At 32.8% G+C, this 18,565-nt stretch overlaps 3 protein-coding genes, 1 long non-coding RNA gene and 1 other non-coding gene across 9 annotated transcripts; 3 read left to right on the top strand and 2 right to left on the bottom strand.

The window, feature by feature from the left end:
• Positions 1–2,380: 2,380 nt before the first annotated feature.
• Positions 2,381–2,746, bottom strand: LOC110664031 (uncharacterized). Its single transcript, XM_021823559.1, has one exon. The coding sequence runs from the start codon at positions 2,744–2,746 to the stop codon at positions 2,381–2,383; it is 366 nt and encodes a 121-aa protein (XP_021679251.1).
• Positions 2,747–5,675: 2,929 nt separating this feature from the next.
• Positions 5,676–7,839, top strand: LOC110663985 (uncharacterized). The gene is made up of 2 exons (XR_009144228.1): positions 5,676–6,243; positions 6,869–7,839. It is a non-coding gene; the product is annotated as an uncharacterized LOC110663985 (long non-coding RNA).
• A 1,221-nt stretch (positions 7,840–9,060) lies between these two features.
• Positions 9,061–11,348, top strand: LOC110663982 (zinc transporter 11). The gene is made up of 3 exons (XM_058135862.1): positions 9,061–9,746; positions 10,445–10,500; positions 10,622–11,348. The coding sequence occupies exons 1-3, from the start codon at positions 9,296–9,298 to the stop codon at positions 11,147–11,149; spliced, it is 1,035 nt and encodes a 344-aa protein (XP_057991845.1). The 5' UTR covers positions 9,061–9,295; the 3' UTR covers positions 11,150–11,348.
• Positions 11,349–11,469: 121 nt separating this feature from the next.
• LOC110663984 (uncharacterized) lies at positions 11,470–15,036 on the bottom strand. Its single transcript, XR_009144062.1, has 6 exons — positions 14,610–15,036; positions 13,350–13,692; positions 12,728–12,812; positions 12,208–12,294; positions 11,869–12,111; positions 11,470–11,761 (listed from the first exon to the last, which is right to left on the bottom strand). It is a non-coding gene; the product is annotated as an uncharacterized LOC110663984 (transcript).
• A 392-nt stretch (positions 15,037–15,428) lies between these two features.
• LOC110663980 (DNA-dependent metalloprotease WSS1) lies at positions 15,429–17,976 on the top strand. 5 transcript variants are annotated; one of them, XM_021823487.2, is made up of 5 exons: positions 15,429–15,943; positions 16,152–16,347; positions 16,509–16,887; positions 17,098–17,180; positions 17,537–17,976. In XM_021823487.2, the coding sequence occupies exons 1-5, from the start codon at positions 15,789–15,791 to the stop codon at positions 17,726–17,728; spliced, it is 1,005 nt and encodes a 334-aa protein (XP_021679179.2). In that variant the 5' UTR covers positions 15,429–15,788; the 3' UTR covers positions 17,729–17,976. The 5 variants fall into 5 exon arrangements, with proteins under 5 accessions (XP_021679179.2, XP_021679181.2, XP_021679178.2 ...); XM_021823489.2 differs by having other exon boundaries at positions 17,481–17,632; XM_021823486.2 differs by having other exon boundaries at positions 15,430–15,943; positions 17,083–17,180.
• The last annotated feature ends 589 nt before the right edge of the window (positions 17,977–18,565 follow it).

The following is an 18,565-nucleotide window of genomic DNA, read 5'->3' as shown; positions in this document are numbered from 1 at the left end:
ATATAGAGAGAGGGAAATCAAACGATGGGCAAATTTTACTAAAATGACCTTGTTATGTATGCAAATTAGAGGCAGAAAACAGTATGATCAATGTAGAGGGTATAGCTAAGTATCCCATGCAGACAAATAAAAATTAAAGGTTGCCCATTTGGAGGGTGCGTATGCTCATTTTTCCCCGTCTATTTCTTGAACATTCTAGGTGGCAACCCATACGACAAAGAGTCATCTTCTACTTTACCAATTTGAAGTTGACTGGTTTCTGCATTAATTGTTGACGGGGCCTAGCACAATCGGAGATGGATTTACTCTAAAGTTAATATCCATACAGTAGCATTCAGTAAATAAAAATACTAACGATATTAATAATTTAATTATTGATTTTTTTTATCTATTATCCATCCTATTTTTATAATATAAAAATTAACTAATATATAGTAATTAAAGAGTGATATATATATATAAAGTTTGGGTGCAATTTGTTTGGTGAGCAGCTCTGTCCTCATCCAAATGTAAAGCGACGCTTTACGGTTTCTTTTGCCACGTTGAACCTCTCTCCTTGCATAATGCTTTATTCCCCTATGCTTTAATTAAAATTTTCTTTTCATCTTCTACACGCACATCTTTTCAGAAATGATCTGAAATTTCTTTTTTTGTTTTTTTCTTATCAAATTGATATGAAAGCTATAATCAATGGAAACTTTTTTATTACGTATTTTTTTCAAATATTAATTTCATGATTAATGTGTAAGATGCATTGAAGATTTAATTAAAATGTGAAATAATCTATTAATTTTATGGTTTTTAATAGAAAAACCATCATCATTTTAAATGGATTTTCATCAAATCCTTAGATTTCAATTATTTAAGACAATGTAATTAAATGGGTTTTCATCGTTATCATAACAAGCACGGACGCTTTTATGCTGGTAAGTATTATTGAATATAGTGATAAAATTTACTATTCAGATTTAATTTTAAAAAAATATATTATTAGAAATGGCAATTACAACTCTAAATAAAATAATTTTTTATAGATCATAAAATAAAAACATACTCAAATTAGAAAATAAAAAGCATGTTCATGTAGGAGTAATAGCATGAACTGTAAAAGGAAACAACGCGTCAATGAAGAATAAGGCTTGTAAAAAAGAAAAAATCTCCAACGTTTAGGTCACGGCACTTACAATTTCCATCCATAAATGTATACATATATGGCTTGACAATATCATTTTGTATTATTGGCTTTATCTTTGTTTCTCTCTCTTTCTTCTTTTTTTTTTTTTTTTTTTCCTATTGAACTTTATGGTTCTATCATATACTTACTTTGATTTTGGTGTGTACACGTTAAATTTTCCATACCTAAAAACCATAACTACTTCTGATAAAGATGTATGTCCACATCTCCCTATGAGGAATAACAACAGTCCAATATTATATTTTTAAGTATTTAATTTATTCTAACTTAATAAAATTAGTTTTTCTCAAAAAAAAATCCACTTTATATTTATATAACAAGTGTTAAGATGAATATGAAATAGTTCGCATATTTGAATTATTAATAAATTTAAATTTAAATAAGATAATTATCGTTGCTAGCTTTATCTATTGCCATCCTTAGCAATTGATCTCTATCCTTGTTAAAGAATATTCAGGTTGCTGGCCATGGGAGATGGGGAAAAAAAGGAGAAACTTTTGTTGACTATCACTGCTTGATCAATGTTACAATGACTATCCCAATTACGTATCCATCAGGTGAAAGTAATCCGTTCACAGGGAAGCATATAGCTGGTTTGAATCTTAATGTCCAAGTAATATATGTGGCTAAGTAATATATGTGGTAACACAAAATTAATTTACTAATTAATGTTAGGATTGATGTAAAATGTGCAACAAAGCAATAGAATCTAAATGATAATCCATTAATTTTGTTAACTAAAATTAGAATTAATTTTAGGGTTACCCCACAAAGGATAAAATTTCTTAATTTCACTATCAACTATTTCTTTTAGTTTGATCAGATTAATTATTCTTACCATGGGCATGTTTAAGAAAAGAATATGGCTTAATTGGTTGCTTGTCTTACAAATTACACCTGAATTTGCAGAACCGAACCCCTCTTTAACTGCTAATCAATTATTTCAGTCCGCCACATAATCATTTTCAATACCTTTATTAGCTTTATTTATGATAACTTAGAATAAGACCCTGGAGCCTTATTATCAAGACTTGCAATTTACAACACTTTGCTTTAAATTTACTCCTGAACGTGAACATTAGTTCTAGCATGAACTAATTATACAGTAACCATCAAAGCTTAAAGGCAGGCCAGGCCATGGAAGTTGATCACTTTTAGCTGTGGTGAGAGTAGCAGTAGTCTGCTTCAAAGTTGGTCTAGCCACAAGAATGCCCCCATCGCAAATGTTCTTTTCTCTTCAAGGCTACCTTTAAAACTAAGTCCATATTCACTGAGAAGCATGTCAAGCTTCCACTCCTCCATCTTCTCATAGTCTGCCATTGTGTACCTTGGGTAGTGAAGTGGCACCTGGAACCCGCTTGCGTACACTTCTTTTCTCATTGCAATCCCTGTAACCCCACCTTCTTTTACATCCCTCAAGCTCCTCACACATCCCTGGACCTGCAGCTGGCCTTGATTATTTGGACATGCTAGCACATCGCTTCTCTGCAGGGTGTCCGTGTGACCAAAAACTTGAGTAAATGCAGAATTTAGAAACCATTTTAAAGCCATCTTTTTCTGAGCTAGACAAGAGCTCGAAGTATTTAAGCTAGGTGCCAGAATGCACCTGCATCATATATATATATATATATGCATAAATTGTATCTGGGGAAAAGGGAAAGATTTTTCTTTTTCAATTTTGAAAATATATCTCTATTATTGGGGTTGCATAAATGCTGTTTATCTCTATACATTGTTGTAGGGCTACTTATTTGCCCAGCTCAGGATTTTGGGTTATTAGAGTAGTTAGGAGTCTCTTTTGATCATTGAATTCTTACCAGCTTGTTGATGTTGGCATGGAGATATTTCAGCCACCGATTGGATTTTCAAATGTTTCAAGTAGCTGCAATTAATGAATTTTGGTGGTGTTATTGAAATTTTGTGCTCATCTCCGGATTTTGTGTCATGCTATGATTTATCGCTTGATAAGGCCAGAACATTATAGGGATAAAGAAGAATGAAGTATGTGGTTGGATTCAGTTAAGGTCTCAATTAGTGTTTACTGATGTAGACACATATTTACATTTATGTGGGGTTCACTCCCTTTAATTCGTGAAAGGCTCATATTTTTATAAATGGGAAAGCATTGCACTTGGTATATGCAATAATTTACCAAATTAAAAATTAAATGCATCTAAAATAAATTTGGTTTTATATAAAAATGACTTTACTAATCCTTAAATTAAATATATATAGCATAATTCATGCAAAAATCAATTAAAGCATACACATAATTAAAATAATGAGTTCATGAATAATCTTGATGTGAATATGGTATCTAAAAATTGTTAAGACTCATTCTTATTCTATAATATCAAACTTATATTAGCTATACCTTTTAAAAATTTCAATTTAAATCCCATCATATATTTTTTAGCCTTAAATCTCATTGTTTTCTTTCCATCAAGTCTTGCAAATCTAAAAGTTTAAAGTATTAGTTCTTAATTAATTATATAAACTTTATTACTAAGAATTTTTTTTTAAGCTAATGATCTAAATAGGCTTAAGTTTCCCCATTTCAACTTCTTCATTAATAGTAGGTGTCGTCCAATTTAACTGGAGTAATCTTTAAGAATCTAAAAGCATGATGATCTGATGTATTTAAGTTTCGTCAACGATAATACTTTTCATTTTCTGTATGCCATGTTAATATTTATATTTATATACTTAACAAATATATATATATATATATATATATATATATATATATATATATATATATATATATATATATATATATATATATATATATATGTTCATATGAAAAAGAAAACTACATTACAAAATTTGTGTGGCTCCTAATTGAGCCTTTTTTTTCTTTAAAAAAAAAATGCATACTTTAGCTTTTTCTTATAGACTTGTTTAAAACAAATCATTTATAAGAGTGAAATTTAATTGCTTGATTTTTTTTAAATAAATTTTTTTAAATTAAAAAGAGTATTGAGTTTGAAATAAACTTAAATTTAGATAAAATAAATAATCATATCATCCGCGTATTACTCGAATTATTTTTTATTTATTTTAATAATATAGTTTAATATTTAATTTTTTATATTTTTAAAATCATACTAAAATTTTGTTAATATTAAAATTTTCATTTGATTATGTTAAATACACATTAAATTTTATTAAAATTTTGAATATTAATATCATTTGCCCATCACTGAATGATAAAGGATATGAATGAAAATGGGCACTCTGTGAAAACTTTTATTACCTTATTTAGTCACTCCCTCCTGCCTACAAGTGATGTGAAGATTATTTATTTTTATGCTATATAAATGAAAATAGTAGTTTGTTCATTGAATATTTTTGCCTATTGTTTGATGTTCGTATTATGTTTGTAATGCTTGTCTATATAAGATATTTTTAATGTTTTCTCAATGGGCTTGTTAAAGCTTAATGCTAATATAATACTCGTTTTGATTCATAAATTATTGTGAGACTTTTCTGGCTAACGCGTCCTGAAAGAGTTCAAGTTAAGTGTCACACGGAAATATTAATAATTATTAAAATAAAATTATTAAATCAAATATTATCTAATAGTAATAATTAAATTTATAATTAAAAAAATAAATTAAAATGAAATTTCAACTTAATTAGGCATTCTCTAATTATTTTTTTAATAAATATTTTTTTTAATTTTAAATATTTTTATAACTAATAATTAAAAAATTATTTAAAATGAAAATTTAAATATTTTATACTATTTAAATTTTAAATTTTTTATATTTTTAAATAAAATTAACTTAAACGGGTCATTTATTTTTTTCAAATTGTATATATATCAACCGATATTAGTAATAATTATACTAAAAGATGACAAATGATAAAATTTTAAGTTATTTTTTTAAATACATTGCATGATTTTATGAATTTATTTATGGATTTTAGTTTTAATATAAATTTTAAAATTAATTTTAATTAAATTTAAATATTAAAATCGAGTTTAAATTGTGTATTTTTTTTTTATTATTTTTTATGGACGCATTAGCCATTGCCATTCCTATTCCTGGCCAAAACTTGAAATGAAGTCCATGGCCAAGGCCCTAAACTTGATTTGCTAGCTGATTTGCTCATTTGTTTGATATATCTTATTATTGAAAACCATAAATAATTTTTATGAAATTAAATATAATAAATATAAAAATTTTATTTTATTTCGTAATTTATGAATATAAATATTTTTAATTTAATTTTTACTTGCTAAAATTAAATAAATAGAGTTTATAAAATTTATTTATATTAGAATAAAAACAGTATATGTAAAGAATGTCAGAATCGGAGGACATCACATCAAGCGAAAGCAGCAAACGCTAACCAAACAGGGGAATTTCTAATCCGCATCAGTTTTATAGATAAACCGATTTCCAAACCCGTTGTAACTTGATCTCCGAGTTGACCAAACATCCTCAATTTTCGTGCGCCCCCCCTCCCCTTTTCTCTCTCTCTCTCTCTCTTTCTCTCTCGATCTCGAAAGGCCGCGCAAAACCCTATTTAAACCCTAAATCCCAATACATTGAAAAGCCCTAACAATGGCTTCAATTTTACTTTGATATCGCTTTCCATCGATAGTATCGAGAAATAAGAAATCTAATGGGCGATCTTTTAGCTAAGACTTTGCCAAAGAATCCATCATCTCTTCTCAATGTATAATCGCCGATCAGTCCGCGGAGGCCATGGCTGTTGCGGCAGAGTCTCCGGATGAGGCTGCCATTGCGGGTTCGGAGAGGAAAGGCTGGAGATTTTTTTAAATATGGGCTCATTGCCGCTTTTAGTGGAGCTACTGGTTTTGCTGGCTACGCAACTTACATTTGGTTTTACTTTTTTTTTTTTTTTTAATGCTTTTCGCTGCAGAGTTCGGCTTTGAAAAAGAAAAGTTGGTTGGAACAAGATGCTATTTTTGAAATAAATCCCACGTTCTGGATAGACAATTATATGTCTGGAATTGTTAGCTTTACCGATTTCTGGTTTTACCGACTTCAGATTGCTAAACGTTTGCCACTTGTGTATGGTTTTCCAGTCCCTTGAGTAGAGTAAGGGTGTTTGAAAGTGAATTCCTTGTGTGTGTCCTTGTGATGGGCATGAAATTGTTCTTTCTATACATGTTAAGCAATTCTATGTGTGCTTGTGCTATTCCATATAAGGCTCTGGCTTTAATTTGTCGTTTTGCAGGTTATGTTAAATTATGGAGAATTACTTGTATGTCGAACCAAATCATTTACATAGCTAATTTATTGGCATTTGTAAGGCTGCATAACTGATGTGGATGATAATCCAATTTTTAATCTTAAATGAAGGCATAAGCAAATAAACAAACTAAGTGATTGCTAAGGCTAAGTGATTTCTAAGGCTTAGTCTAGTTGCATTGTTAGACACTTATGAGCTGCTTTTCAAATATTTCCATTATATTTTGTAGCTGATAAAATGCTTCATCGCTGTTTATAAGATAAAGTTCATATTGCCACTTGCCACTTTCCTTTTTTGCTAGAAAAAGAAATAGTTCTGTTGGCAATGCGTTTTGAAGCTTTCTGATGTTTATATTTTATTTTATTTAAGTTTTTCTTTATTGTTTCTAGAGCTGCTACATTTATGACATTGATAATTATAAACAATCTTAATTATTGTTTGCAGGATCTCTCGAAACTCATTAGAGATCTGAGTAAGATTACACATGTGAGTGCTCATGCGTTTGAAAATAGCCTTCATCCAGAAAATTGTGTCCCTGTCAAGCCATTTAAGATTGATGAGAAAGGCGAAGAATTTGTGGATGCAACACTTTCGGATCTCATTCCGTTTCTTGAACATGAGTGTGTTGATTTTTATTGCATACATAAATTAGAGCCCATTTTGTTGTCGCTGTGGAAGTTAAATGTCTGTGATCCATTTTTCATTTCTCTTTTTTAAATTGCATCTGAGGGGCAAAAGAATTCTCTTGAATAGGTGTATCTTAAAAAAAAAAAAAAAAAAAAAAAACTCTACCATGAATCCTGAGGATGTATTGCTCATATGAAACATCAACCAGGGATGGGAAGGGCATAACAAAAAAACTGCCCCCTGGGCTTGCAAGATATTTAGTACCTTTCTGGTTTGTGCATAGATGTTGCTTTTGCAAGTCCAGCAGATATCAAAAATGTGTAGCATCTTATGAAAAGGAGAGGATATTGCAATAGAGTTATAGGAACGGTCCAAGCAAACACAGAGGTAAATTGTATTCTTGCTTGTCTATGATTTAGGCTTGGTTGAGTTAATCAAAATTTATTGGGGTGCTTGAAGGCGAATGGTGATGCAGCCATATGCAAATTAAATGAACAAAATGACATTAACTGGATGACATGTTAATATTGTTGAATGATGATCCAGGCGAATGCAAGAACAGAGGCAGCAAGGTTTTTTTTATGAAGATCAGGCTACTGTAAAAATATGGTCGATGGATATTTAATAGATGAATGTGAAGATATTGCAGTTGAAGTCGTGAAGCCCTTTATGTTTCGGATGTTAGTATTATGATTGTCACTCAATTATCTTGACCATCAAGTATTTTTTTTTTCCCTATAGTAACAGTTGAATTAATTTACAAGATTAATTTTCTAGTATTGAAACAATTATGGTTCCCTTGCCAATCTGACCTTTCGAGATTTAAATAAATAAGTTTTGCGGAAAGAAAACACACATTGAGCCCATTTAATGTACATGTTATGATTTGATAATTTCTTTCCATCTGATATTTTGTCATTTGTGTCCATCATTGAGTGTTCTCTATGTTAATGGTTAATCTTTTGAAGGAATAAAATAAGACAAGGCTCCATATTTCCACATGCGTTCAATTGTGCGAACAGGCTGATTCTGGTAGTGGGGCCCTATTGGCCTTTGTTTGCAGTTAACCAGAATTGGCTATAGGCAAGCTCAGGTTCAGCTGCAACGCAAATGACTAGGGTGTGAGAAATGCAAAGTCTTGGTCTGGCTGAGCCAGCTTTGTCGTGTAATTTTGGCCATTTATGGAGATGACATGCTTAATATCAAACACGAGATTCCAAATGGAAGCGGTGGACTGAATCTTCTACAATCAAACAAAGCATAATAAAGAAGTAAATGTCCAAGGCATCGCTAACGATGCCACAGGACAGGGATGTTAACGCTAGATTTGGACGACCTTTATTGCAAAATTCTATAATAAAGAAGTAAATGTCCAAAGCATAATATTTCTTTCTCATTTAATCTCAGATGAGGCATGATTAAAAAATTAAAATATTTCCGTTATTTATGATTAAAAAAAAACCCTGTTAGAAAGATTTGAACATATAAAATATGATAAATTTTGATAATTGTCTTTAAATTAATGTACTTATAATATTATAATTTTTTAACTTAAAAATATAATATAAAACTTTATTAATTTTTAAATTTTACACAGTAAAATTCTTCGAACCTTTAATTAGACGCTGACCTGAACAGTTTTAGCATAAAATTTAGTCAATATTTTTTTTTTCACTCAAATTATATATAAATTTAATCATTTTTTTCTTTATAAATAGAATAATTTTATACTTTATATAAGAAAGGAGAGAAAAATATTAACTAAATATCTTGTGAGAGTTATTCACATTAATTTTTAATTAAAAAATTAGTAATTAAAAATTAAAAAAAATTATTAGATAAAAATTTAAAATTTAAATAATTTTATATTATATTTTAAAATTAAAATATTATAATATTATAACTGTATAAATTTAATGGCAATCGTGGCAGTTGATATTTAACTTTTCTAAGAGAGTAGGGTTGTCGAACATTGATTATCTCACCCAATTTTCTAGCTCACGAAATTTTATAGGAAAGTAAAGAACAACAAAAAATGACCTGTCTTTCTATTAGTAATACTACCAACTCTATTTGTCTTGCTCCTCTGAGGACAACCCCTTTCTCTCTGCAGTACGTGCATACGACAAACCATTTCCTCCGCCTGTGTACAATATATTTAGATATGGATAGAAGGGAAACTCTAGTTCCAATTTTCCACGGCGGATTCATATTCATCATCCTCTTTAATTTGTTTCACCACCCATGTCTCGCTTTCTCTTCTCTCTTTCCGTCTTCCTTTCTCTTCTCCTCATAGCCACCGCACACGGTGGCGGCCACGACGATGATGATCATACTAGCAGTGATGTTCATGTCAATCTGCGGGAGAAGTCCTTAATCTTGGTGAAAATATGGTGCTTGATTTTGGTGTTTGTAGGGACTTTCCTTGGTGGGGTTTCACCTTACTTCATGAAGTGGAACGATGGTTTCTTGGTGCTGGGAACTCAGTTTGCTGGAGGGGTGTTCTTGGGGACTGCTTTGATGCACTTCTTGAGCGATGCAAATAAGACCTTCGAGGACTTGACTAAGAAACAGTACCCTTTTGCTTTCATGTTGGCTAGTGCTGGTTATTTGATGACTATGCTTGCTGATTGTGTTATTTCCTATGTGTATGGGAAGAGAAGCAGTGAGGCCAATGGAGATTTAGAGCGTCAAGGTCTGCAATTAGATTCTCGTTAATGCAATTTTTTTTAATAGTCCTGTATTTCTTAAATTGCTAATTTCTATATATGGAGATGCTCTGTCCCAAGCATTTTGATCATGTTTTCAACAATAAAAAAAAAAAAAAACTTTTTTTAAGATAATTTATTTTTCTGTTTATTCTGAAAAGATTTTGTACTGAAATTACTTATTCTTAGTCATTTCTAATTAAGGTGTTTGGTTTAGTAGTTAAAGTTTCATTTTCTGACATAAAAAGCCATTAACAAAAGTTCTTTTCCCCTTTCCTTATTTGCGTACGTTCTGATACATTGGTGGGAAAATGACAGATTTTCTTTTTCTTTCCTACGTTTTCTTGTTTATCAAGCACTGGGTTTGTGTGGAGGATGGAACTATGGTGTGAAATGTGAATTTATTATGAAATGTAGGGCATTGTCCTCTGAATCTGATTTGAAGGGTTAAGAGAACCGGCTTTTGGTATTATTGTGAATATAAGATCACATTTTCTTGAAATTAGCTCCAAAATACAAAATCTGGCATAATCTTACTTGTCTCCATTAATCGAGTGATTGATATCCTTCATCAACCTTATCAAGGAGAAAATATTATTCTCCCAAAAAGGACAGAAATCATGTGATTATGTCTGCTGTTGACTTCCTAATTGTCATATATTTTTTTTTCTTTTCTTCCCAACAGAGAGCGTTGATCATGGAAACACAAGCCACCATAGCACTTCACAGTCACATTTTCAGGTAGCTTATAAATCTTCTGGTTTCTAAAATACTCTTACTCCACGGTATCTTGATTTAATTTTGCTTTTATGAGCAAGCTGCTTTTCTTCTTGGTGATGGAATGTATTTGGTGAATTCATAGATGCATAATGGTACTGATGCTGCCTCTGCAAAATCCTCACTTGCAACTGTCAGATCATTTGGGGACAGCATTTTGCTTATAGTCGCTTTGTGTTTCCATTCTGTCTTCGAGGGCATTGCAATTGGAGTTGCAGAGACGAAAAACGATGCTTGGAAAGCTTTATGGACCATCTGTCTGCACAAGATATTTGCAGCCATTGCAATGGGAATAGCTCTTCTTCGGATTATCCCTGATCGCCCCTTGTTATCCTGCGTTGCTTATGCTTTTGCATTTGCCATTTCAAGTCCAGTTGGTGTGGTTATTGGGATTATCATAGATGCCACAACTCAAGGTCCGGTGGCAGACTGGATCTTTGCCATATCAATGGGACTGGCTTGTGGAATATTCATCTATGTAGCAATAAATCATCTCCTATCCAAGGGTTACAGGCCTCAGGAGGCAGCTTCAGTTGACACACCCCATCATAAGTTCTTGGCAGTGTTGTTGGGTATTGGGATAATTGCTGTTGTGATGATATGGGACACATAAGGAAATCAAATCACTGCTTGGTTTTTGTTCTGGAGGCCTAGATTATTGAAGATTGTCAGGATTCGTTTCATTAGTTGACCTTTTTGGTTGTTTACTCCCATAGGAGCTTACGCCATTAGTGAATTAATGTTAATAATCTATAAATAATGCCAAGATTACACAAATACGTTGGGATTAAATGTAAGAATTCATTCTATAACAGGAAGTAGCTACACAAAACGCAGTTTCAAGCCTCTTATTTTGGCACAACACAGTTCATAAGATCTAACAAAACGAAACAATTACTTGAAATTTATTAACAGGAGAAAGTAACAATGACCTTGAGGGATAATTCTAACCAACAATTTAGAAAACTACGTCTGCTACAAAACCTGGTATTTATCTAGCTTACGTAGTTCTTTCCTTTTTAACCTACAGCTCCCAAAATTGCGATATTAATTATGCAGAATTATACAATCAAATACCAAAAAAATTGTTAATCAAGTTAGACGCAAGCAGGTGCAAGAAGTACTTCAGATAATATATTGCCACTGCTTTAGAGTTCAGCATGAAAAACTTTTTCAAGGCACAGTGAAACAACAATTGGCCCCGCCAAATCCCCAGCTGCACAGCCTGCAGAGAAACACTTCATATATTAGCTCACGGGATCACAAGACATGTGACAAATTTATGCCAATGATACCAAGAAAACAAAAGGAACTAAGTAAAAGCTTGTGTACCAATCCACTGGCCAGTTGAAGGACGAATTAGGGTTGCGCCAATTCCTGCCCCAATGGAAGCAAAAACTAGTGATGCACTACAGCTGAGAGTAACACCAGTAACCTTCTTCCTGAGAATTATAACTTGTTCTGATTTATCAACCTTATTGTTTTCTTCTTCAGACTTCACTAGATGATTAAAGAATCGGTAAATTTCAATACCAACTTGTACAATCCATGCTGCAGCAACTCCTAAAAAATGTCCTGCTTAAACATATAGAAAAGAGGCGAGAGAGAATTTAGCTTTTATACAAAAAGTTGGCAGAAAACTCCAACTAAACATGAAGGACAGAATTTGACCTCTAAAAGTTGTCCTGCTAACTCTGAAAATATAGAGAATAGTAGGCATCCCTCTTTCAGCTTTGCGTACAGCCTATTTAGGAACATCTGTAAATATTGATCCAATCCATTAGTTGCTAATCAGAAAGTTCAGTAGATTGTAAAAATGGAAATAAAATTCTTAATGACTTCGTTTGGAATAAAACATTTGCAAGAAAGAATTCAAATGAATTCTCATAAAAATCATGTTCGATTTCTATTTTTTTGAAAATTTATATTTTATTTTTAAATTAAAAGAATTGAATTCTTTCATTACAAACATAAGAAATAAACAAAATAGAAATTATTTGAATTGAATTCTTGTAAAATTTTAGATTCCAAACATGGGGAATAGAAACCACACTAGTTGATGCTTAATTGTATGTCATCGTTTCTTCTCATGCATCAATTAGGCATGTAATAAAAATTTCATAATGATTATATTCCTGAAAGGAAGTGACTTCTAAAATGCCACATTGATTATATTATGAAAGGAAAGTACCTTTTAGAAGTTTCCAAGCCAACCGCTGTGAAACATAATGCACAGCAAGCCTTTCAAGAATCCGTCTTGTGGTAACAACAGTAGTCTGAGATAGCAAACAAGATAAAATTCAGTTAAGTGCTCCTTGAATAATTCAAAAATACATTATCAAAAGAACTAAACTTGTGCAAAATCCATTCATTGTTTTCTATAGAAGTGTAACAGCTAATACTTGCATACTTTATAGAGATCAAATAGAAAAAAAATGCAGAGATTTACTATATCTTTAAATAAGATCCAGAACGAGAAGCAAAATGTGGCAACTTGGGTGTTTCCATAGTTCACAATCAAACAAGGATCCTCCTTAGGACCAATTTAGAAAATCAGAGACAAGAGTGTTAAATGCAATAGCTCAGAGCTTAATGAAGGACAAAAACCTAGCAACAACTTGAATAATTGAGGCCGGGGAATGGCATATGCAGATAAAGCCAAGTCAGAATCACAGTCAACAATTTGAATATTGAGAAGCAATATCAGACTGGCAACAATAGTTCATAAACTTGAAGGTACTGAAAACTATAAAACAGCCTCAGGAACACCCTAGAAGTGCAACTGTAGACATGCAAGCCACAATTAAACTCACCTCACGAACAATTTGCTTCACTGATTTTTGGAAGGGAACAACCAAATCTGCATGGTGCACTTCTGGAGCATCCTGCAGAAAGTCTTCATCGTCCTCTTCTGTATTTGAAGCAGGCTGCAGAAGAGGCAAATAGAACAGCAAAAACTACCTTAAGGATGTAATGGCTAGTTGCTTCAATGCAAAAGCTGACAAGAGAGGTTTTAACTCAAAATAGTACTCCTTGGTAGAGTATTTCAGAGAATCATGCCGAAAAATATCTCCTGATGCTTTTCGTATATTAGAAATGTAATCATCAGACAATACTGCACCAGCATCACAATAAGTAACTTGTATCCCAGAATAACTGGCATGACATCGGAGAAAGTTAATATATAGCCAAGACAAAGCTAAAAACAGGCAAGTATTTATACAAGTATTACCAGATTATTAAAAAAAAAAAAAAGAAGCTGTTATGAAATGAAGAAAGATGAAAAAGAAAACATCAAACAACTCCAAGCAGAAGTTCAAGACTGAAGAAGCTCATCTTCTTCTTCCCCAGCATTATGGTCTTAAAAATGTTTACGAATGAACTAGGGGCAACCACAAATAGAGCAAGTTTGAACTTCTAGTGACTTGAGAACAAAAAAGGAACGTAGTTGATATAACTTCCCCTTTTCTATCAAAGCGAAAATTTATATGCTTGTTCATACTAGAATCTCCAATGATTAGGTCTGACATTGAGCATTACAAACTCTCCCAATTGGACACAATCATTCAAACAGTATCGACAATTCTAAAAATAATCTCAAAAACTCACACAATCACAAAGCTGAAATTGCAAAACTAATCAAATTCCAGTCTTCATCTATTAGCAATATCATCATCAAAACATTGTTCTGCCAGTAAAATATGAACATTTAAGCTAAATAACAAAGGCTAACCATTCTAAAAAATAATCCCAATCACTCACACAATAACCTACTTGTTAAAAATCTGAAATTGCAAACCTATTCAAATTCCATTCTCCGCCCATTAGCATTATCCACATCGAACCATAGTTCTGCTAGTAAACTATGAACAACAAGCTAAATAACAAAGCCTAATTCAGCTTTCTTTCATAAATAGACCTAGCAAATCAATTATCATAAGCTTTTTAATGCACACATGTAAATAACCAATACCTAAAATCAGTTGTAGCAATACTGTGTCACATAGAGCTCACGTATCTATACACACACACACATCCATACACATCACATGGGCTGAGGGAAGGGATGACACCCGAACAAGAACCTAGAAGCAAAGGGTGTGCCGGCAGCTGCGACAGAGACGGCAGCAGCAGAGACGGCCGCGGAGGCAGAGAACTGGGATGAATAGAAGTTGGGATTTTTCCTCAACAGATCTAATACTATAGCTATACCAGCCATTGTTATTTTCTCTTAAACAAATCAAAAAGAGAAAACAAACTCTGCCGCTATGATCCAACCATTAAAAAAACAGTGAAAGATAGAAACTTTAAGCTTTCCAGAGCAGGAAAAATTTTCCCGGGAAAGTATCAGAACAGTTGGGTTTGATAAAATTAAAGAAGGCGAGATTTGGGACACCGAAAAGATCGGATTTTCGCAGGGATTAATGGATCTGTAGAAGGAAGGGGAGGTAATAATATATAGTGTTTTTAGCTGCAAGGACTACCAATAGTTGAGCACTTGAGCTAGTGGGTAATTATTTGGACTACTGTTGTGTTATTCGTTTCCGTTTAAGCCGTTAAAGTTTAGTTGAATTTTAATTAATAAATGTATTTAAATCGGATATTTCGAATGATCTTCGATTTTTTTTTTAAAAAAAAAGAAAAACACTGAGAAGATATTATATTGAACTTTACTCGATTAATTAAATAAAAAATAACGTTTTTGATCTTTTTAATATTTTAAATTGAAGAACTATCTATTTTTGGAAATTTTAATCTCCTGTTAGAATTTAGAATAAATACAAGAAAATTAATATTAAAACTAGAAATTTACTAATTTTTTTAATTTTATTTTATTTTTCATCATTAAAAAATTGAATAAAATATAATTTAATAATATAAAGAATTAAAAAAAAATAAAGTAAAATTTTTCACGCATTGGCCATTGCGATCTTCTTCGGACACCACCAATCCTCGACTCCAGACAGCTGGACAAAACAGAATCAACTCGCATCGCGTTGTGTTCAAAATCCCGCCAAGTCTCCAAGACTCCAACCTCGCACGCAACGAAATCAGAAACCCGTCGAAAAATTACAATAGTGATCGTTTCCTTGCAGAGTTGCAGTTTCGATTAAGGAAATGAGAATTCTGAATCCGATCACAACACTGATAAAAACGAAGGCGATGGGTTTCGATTAACGAATTTCTCTTAAATATTGGATTCTTGGGGTTTATTAGGGTTTTGATTTTGTCCATTCCAGAAGAAGAAAGAGATGAATTTGGGGGATTTACATAAAGTATGGGAAATCGAAGCCCTAAAGAAACCAGGAGAAGAAAAAGCTAAGAAGATGCTCGAGAAACTAGCCAAACAGGTTCAACCCATTATGCGTAAGCACAAATGGAGTGTCAAGCTCCTCTCCGAATTTTGGTACTTGAATTTTCCTCTTCTTTTTATTGTTTTTTTAATTTTGTTTTGGATATTGTAAGTGTAAAGCTTGGTTCTTTTTACTACCCAAATTAACTAAACAATCATCTCATATGTATAGCGTTTAAGCTAATTTTTGTTTTGTTTTACTCTTTGTGTTGTTTCCACTGCAAATTTGTTGTTGAAAATATTTATGGAAATGGAACTGAAGTCCAAACAACCCAGCACTTCTGGGATTGAATGTAGGAGGTGGAGTGCATGTAAAACTGAGGCTTCGAAGGCCAAACAGAGACTGGGATTTCTTTCCATTTGATCAGGTTCTGGATACGATGCTTCATGAACTATGCCATAATGTTCATGGTCCTCACAACGCCAATTTCTACAAGCTTTGGGATGAGTTGAGAAAGGTGCTATTTTTTTTCCCTAATTTGTTTAGTCAAATGATTACACTATTACTGTGATTTTATTATGATTAGAACGATTGATGTGCAGGGTTACCAATCATTTAGAATGTACTTCGTATCTCATGCGTCTTTAGTCACAAATAATCCTTTGCTGCTTTTGACAGGAATGTGAGGAGTTGCTTTCCAAGGGAATAACCGGCACGGGGGAGGGGTTTGATCTGCCAGGGAGGCGTTTGGGTGGGTTTTCCCGCCAACCTCCTCCTTCATCTCTTCGTAAAGCTGCCTTAGATGCTGCAGAAAAGAGAGCAAAATTGGGATCTATGCTACCATCTGGACCTAAACGGCTTGGTGGTGATACCACCATTATGGTTGCACTCAGTCCAATACAAGCTGCAGCAATGGCTGCAGAAAGGAGATTACAGGATGAGATTTGGTGTGGTTCTCAGTCTGCTAAGGTTTTTGAGGAAGGAGAAAGTAGCAATGATGTCACAAAAGACCTTTTAGATGTGGGCCAAAGTACAGGATGCTCTAGGCCAGATAATGGTAAAAAATGAAATCGTCAATCAAATAACAGTACAGCTCTCTCTTTTAATTGTCATTTAGGGTCCAATATTGTGTATTTCTCTACAGATGTTTCAACTTCTTGTTCAATTCTTGACCATGACTCCAGCACTAAAAAGAGATTTTCTAACTCATATGAAAATTCACCTTCTGATTCTAGTTTTGTGGATTTAACAGGTGGTTCATCTTTAGGGTCCAAACTTAATCATGACAAGGTACGTAATGCAGAGGAACATGCCATGTGGGAGTGTGGAGTATGCACATTATTGAATCCAGTAAGTGATTGATTTAAATTAATTTTATTTACTTAATTTATGGATAAAACATCATTTGTTGGGCATACGCAGTGGCTATATTTTCATTTGAATGTAAGATGAGCACATTTTGGAGTTGCCTAAACGTAACTGTAGATCTGGTTTGTAACTTTTTATAGCTACACATTTTGGCTGCTTATCCTTGTTTCTTGTGGGTAAGTGAAGTTTTATTTGTTCATTTTTTGAAGATGGCTCACACTTGACAGTTGACAGTATTATGCTTGAAACTGAATTTTCACCCTTTTTTTCCCTTCTGAATAGATTACTTATTACAAGAACTTACATATTTGCATGTGAATAATGCTGGGTTCATGCAGTCATTAGCCCCAATCTGCAAGCTTTGCAGCACAGAAAGGCCCAAAGATGTGAGCACCAAGTATAAATCGTGGTCCTGCAAATTCTGTACCTTGAATAATAGTGTGAAGTTGGACAAATGCTCGGCTTGCAGTCAATGGAGATATTCATATGGCCCTCCTGTGTCAACGCGCACCCCCAATCTTGGGACTTGACAGGTGCGATCCAGAAGGTTTGCAAAATGTGATTTTCCCAAAATGGACATGGTATATGTTGTGTTCTCTCTCCCATCTTTCTTAATTACTCAAATGGTGGTTTAATATTATAACTTTCTCCCTTACTGTTGCTGTTAATGAATTGTTTAATTGTAGTCTTGTTTGGCTGGGAAAATTGTCTAGATTTCCCAAAATTAGTTGCTTTCTGTAATACTGGCAGGAGTAAAGAGAAGGATGCCGATTGTGTTGCCTTGGTGTACCAAAAGATAATGCTAGTTTAGATTTGGGAGCGATGGTTATTTAGCCACCTTTTTCATAAGACCTTCGGATGATCCGAGAATCAGTCCATTTTTTTATATAATCCCAAAAAATGATTCAGAAGATCCACTAGTTAATTTTCAATGTTAAGGACGACTTTTTATTTTTTCACTCCGATTGGGAAAAGAAAGACTGTTCCCTAACCATATTTGCACCCCCAAAAAAAATTATAACGTGAATGTTGAACAACTAACACTTTCGAAAACACAAATACTAAAGTCGTCTGTGACGTCTTGAATTCGAGTTGGAAGTCAAACGAACAAAAATAGAAGCAGTTGACAAAAAAATTCAACGAAAAAAGTTAACCAATAGTGCATTAAGAAAATATTTAAAAAAAAAAAAAAAAACCCATATGTAACAGCCTATGTATTCTGTGGACGCTACATAATCTAATAATCTAATAGTACATTGAGGATGTATATATGTAACGGTTCATCTCTGCAATTTTCATGGCAAATATGCAATCTAACACAACCAATTCTTCAATTAATTTCACTTCCTCCTTGAACTTGTCTATGG

The sequence above is a fragment of the Hevea brasiliensis genome, chromosome 15 (genome assembly GCF_030052815.1).
Source record: "Hevea brasiliensis isolate MT/VB/25A 57/8 chromosome 15, ASM3005281v1, whole genome shotgun sequence".
Taxonomy (NCBI): domain Eukaryota; kingdom Viridiplantae; phylum Streptophyta; class Magnoliopsida; order Malpighiales; family Euphorbiaceae; genus Hevea; species Hevea brasiliensis.
The sequence above is the reverse complement of the archived record's forward strand: the minus strand, read 5'-3'. Positions and strand labels throughout refer to the sequence as shown.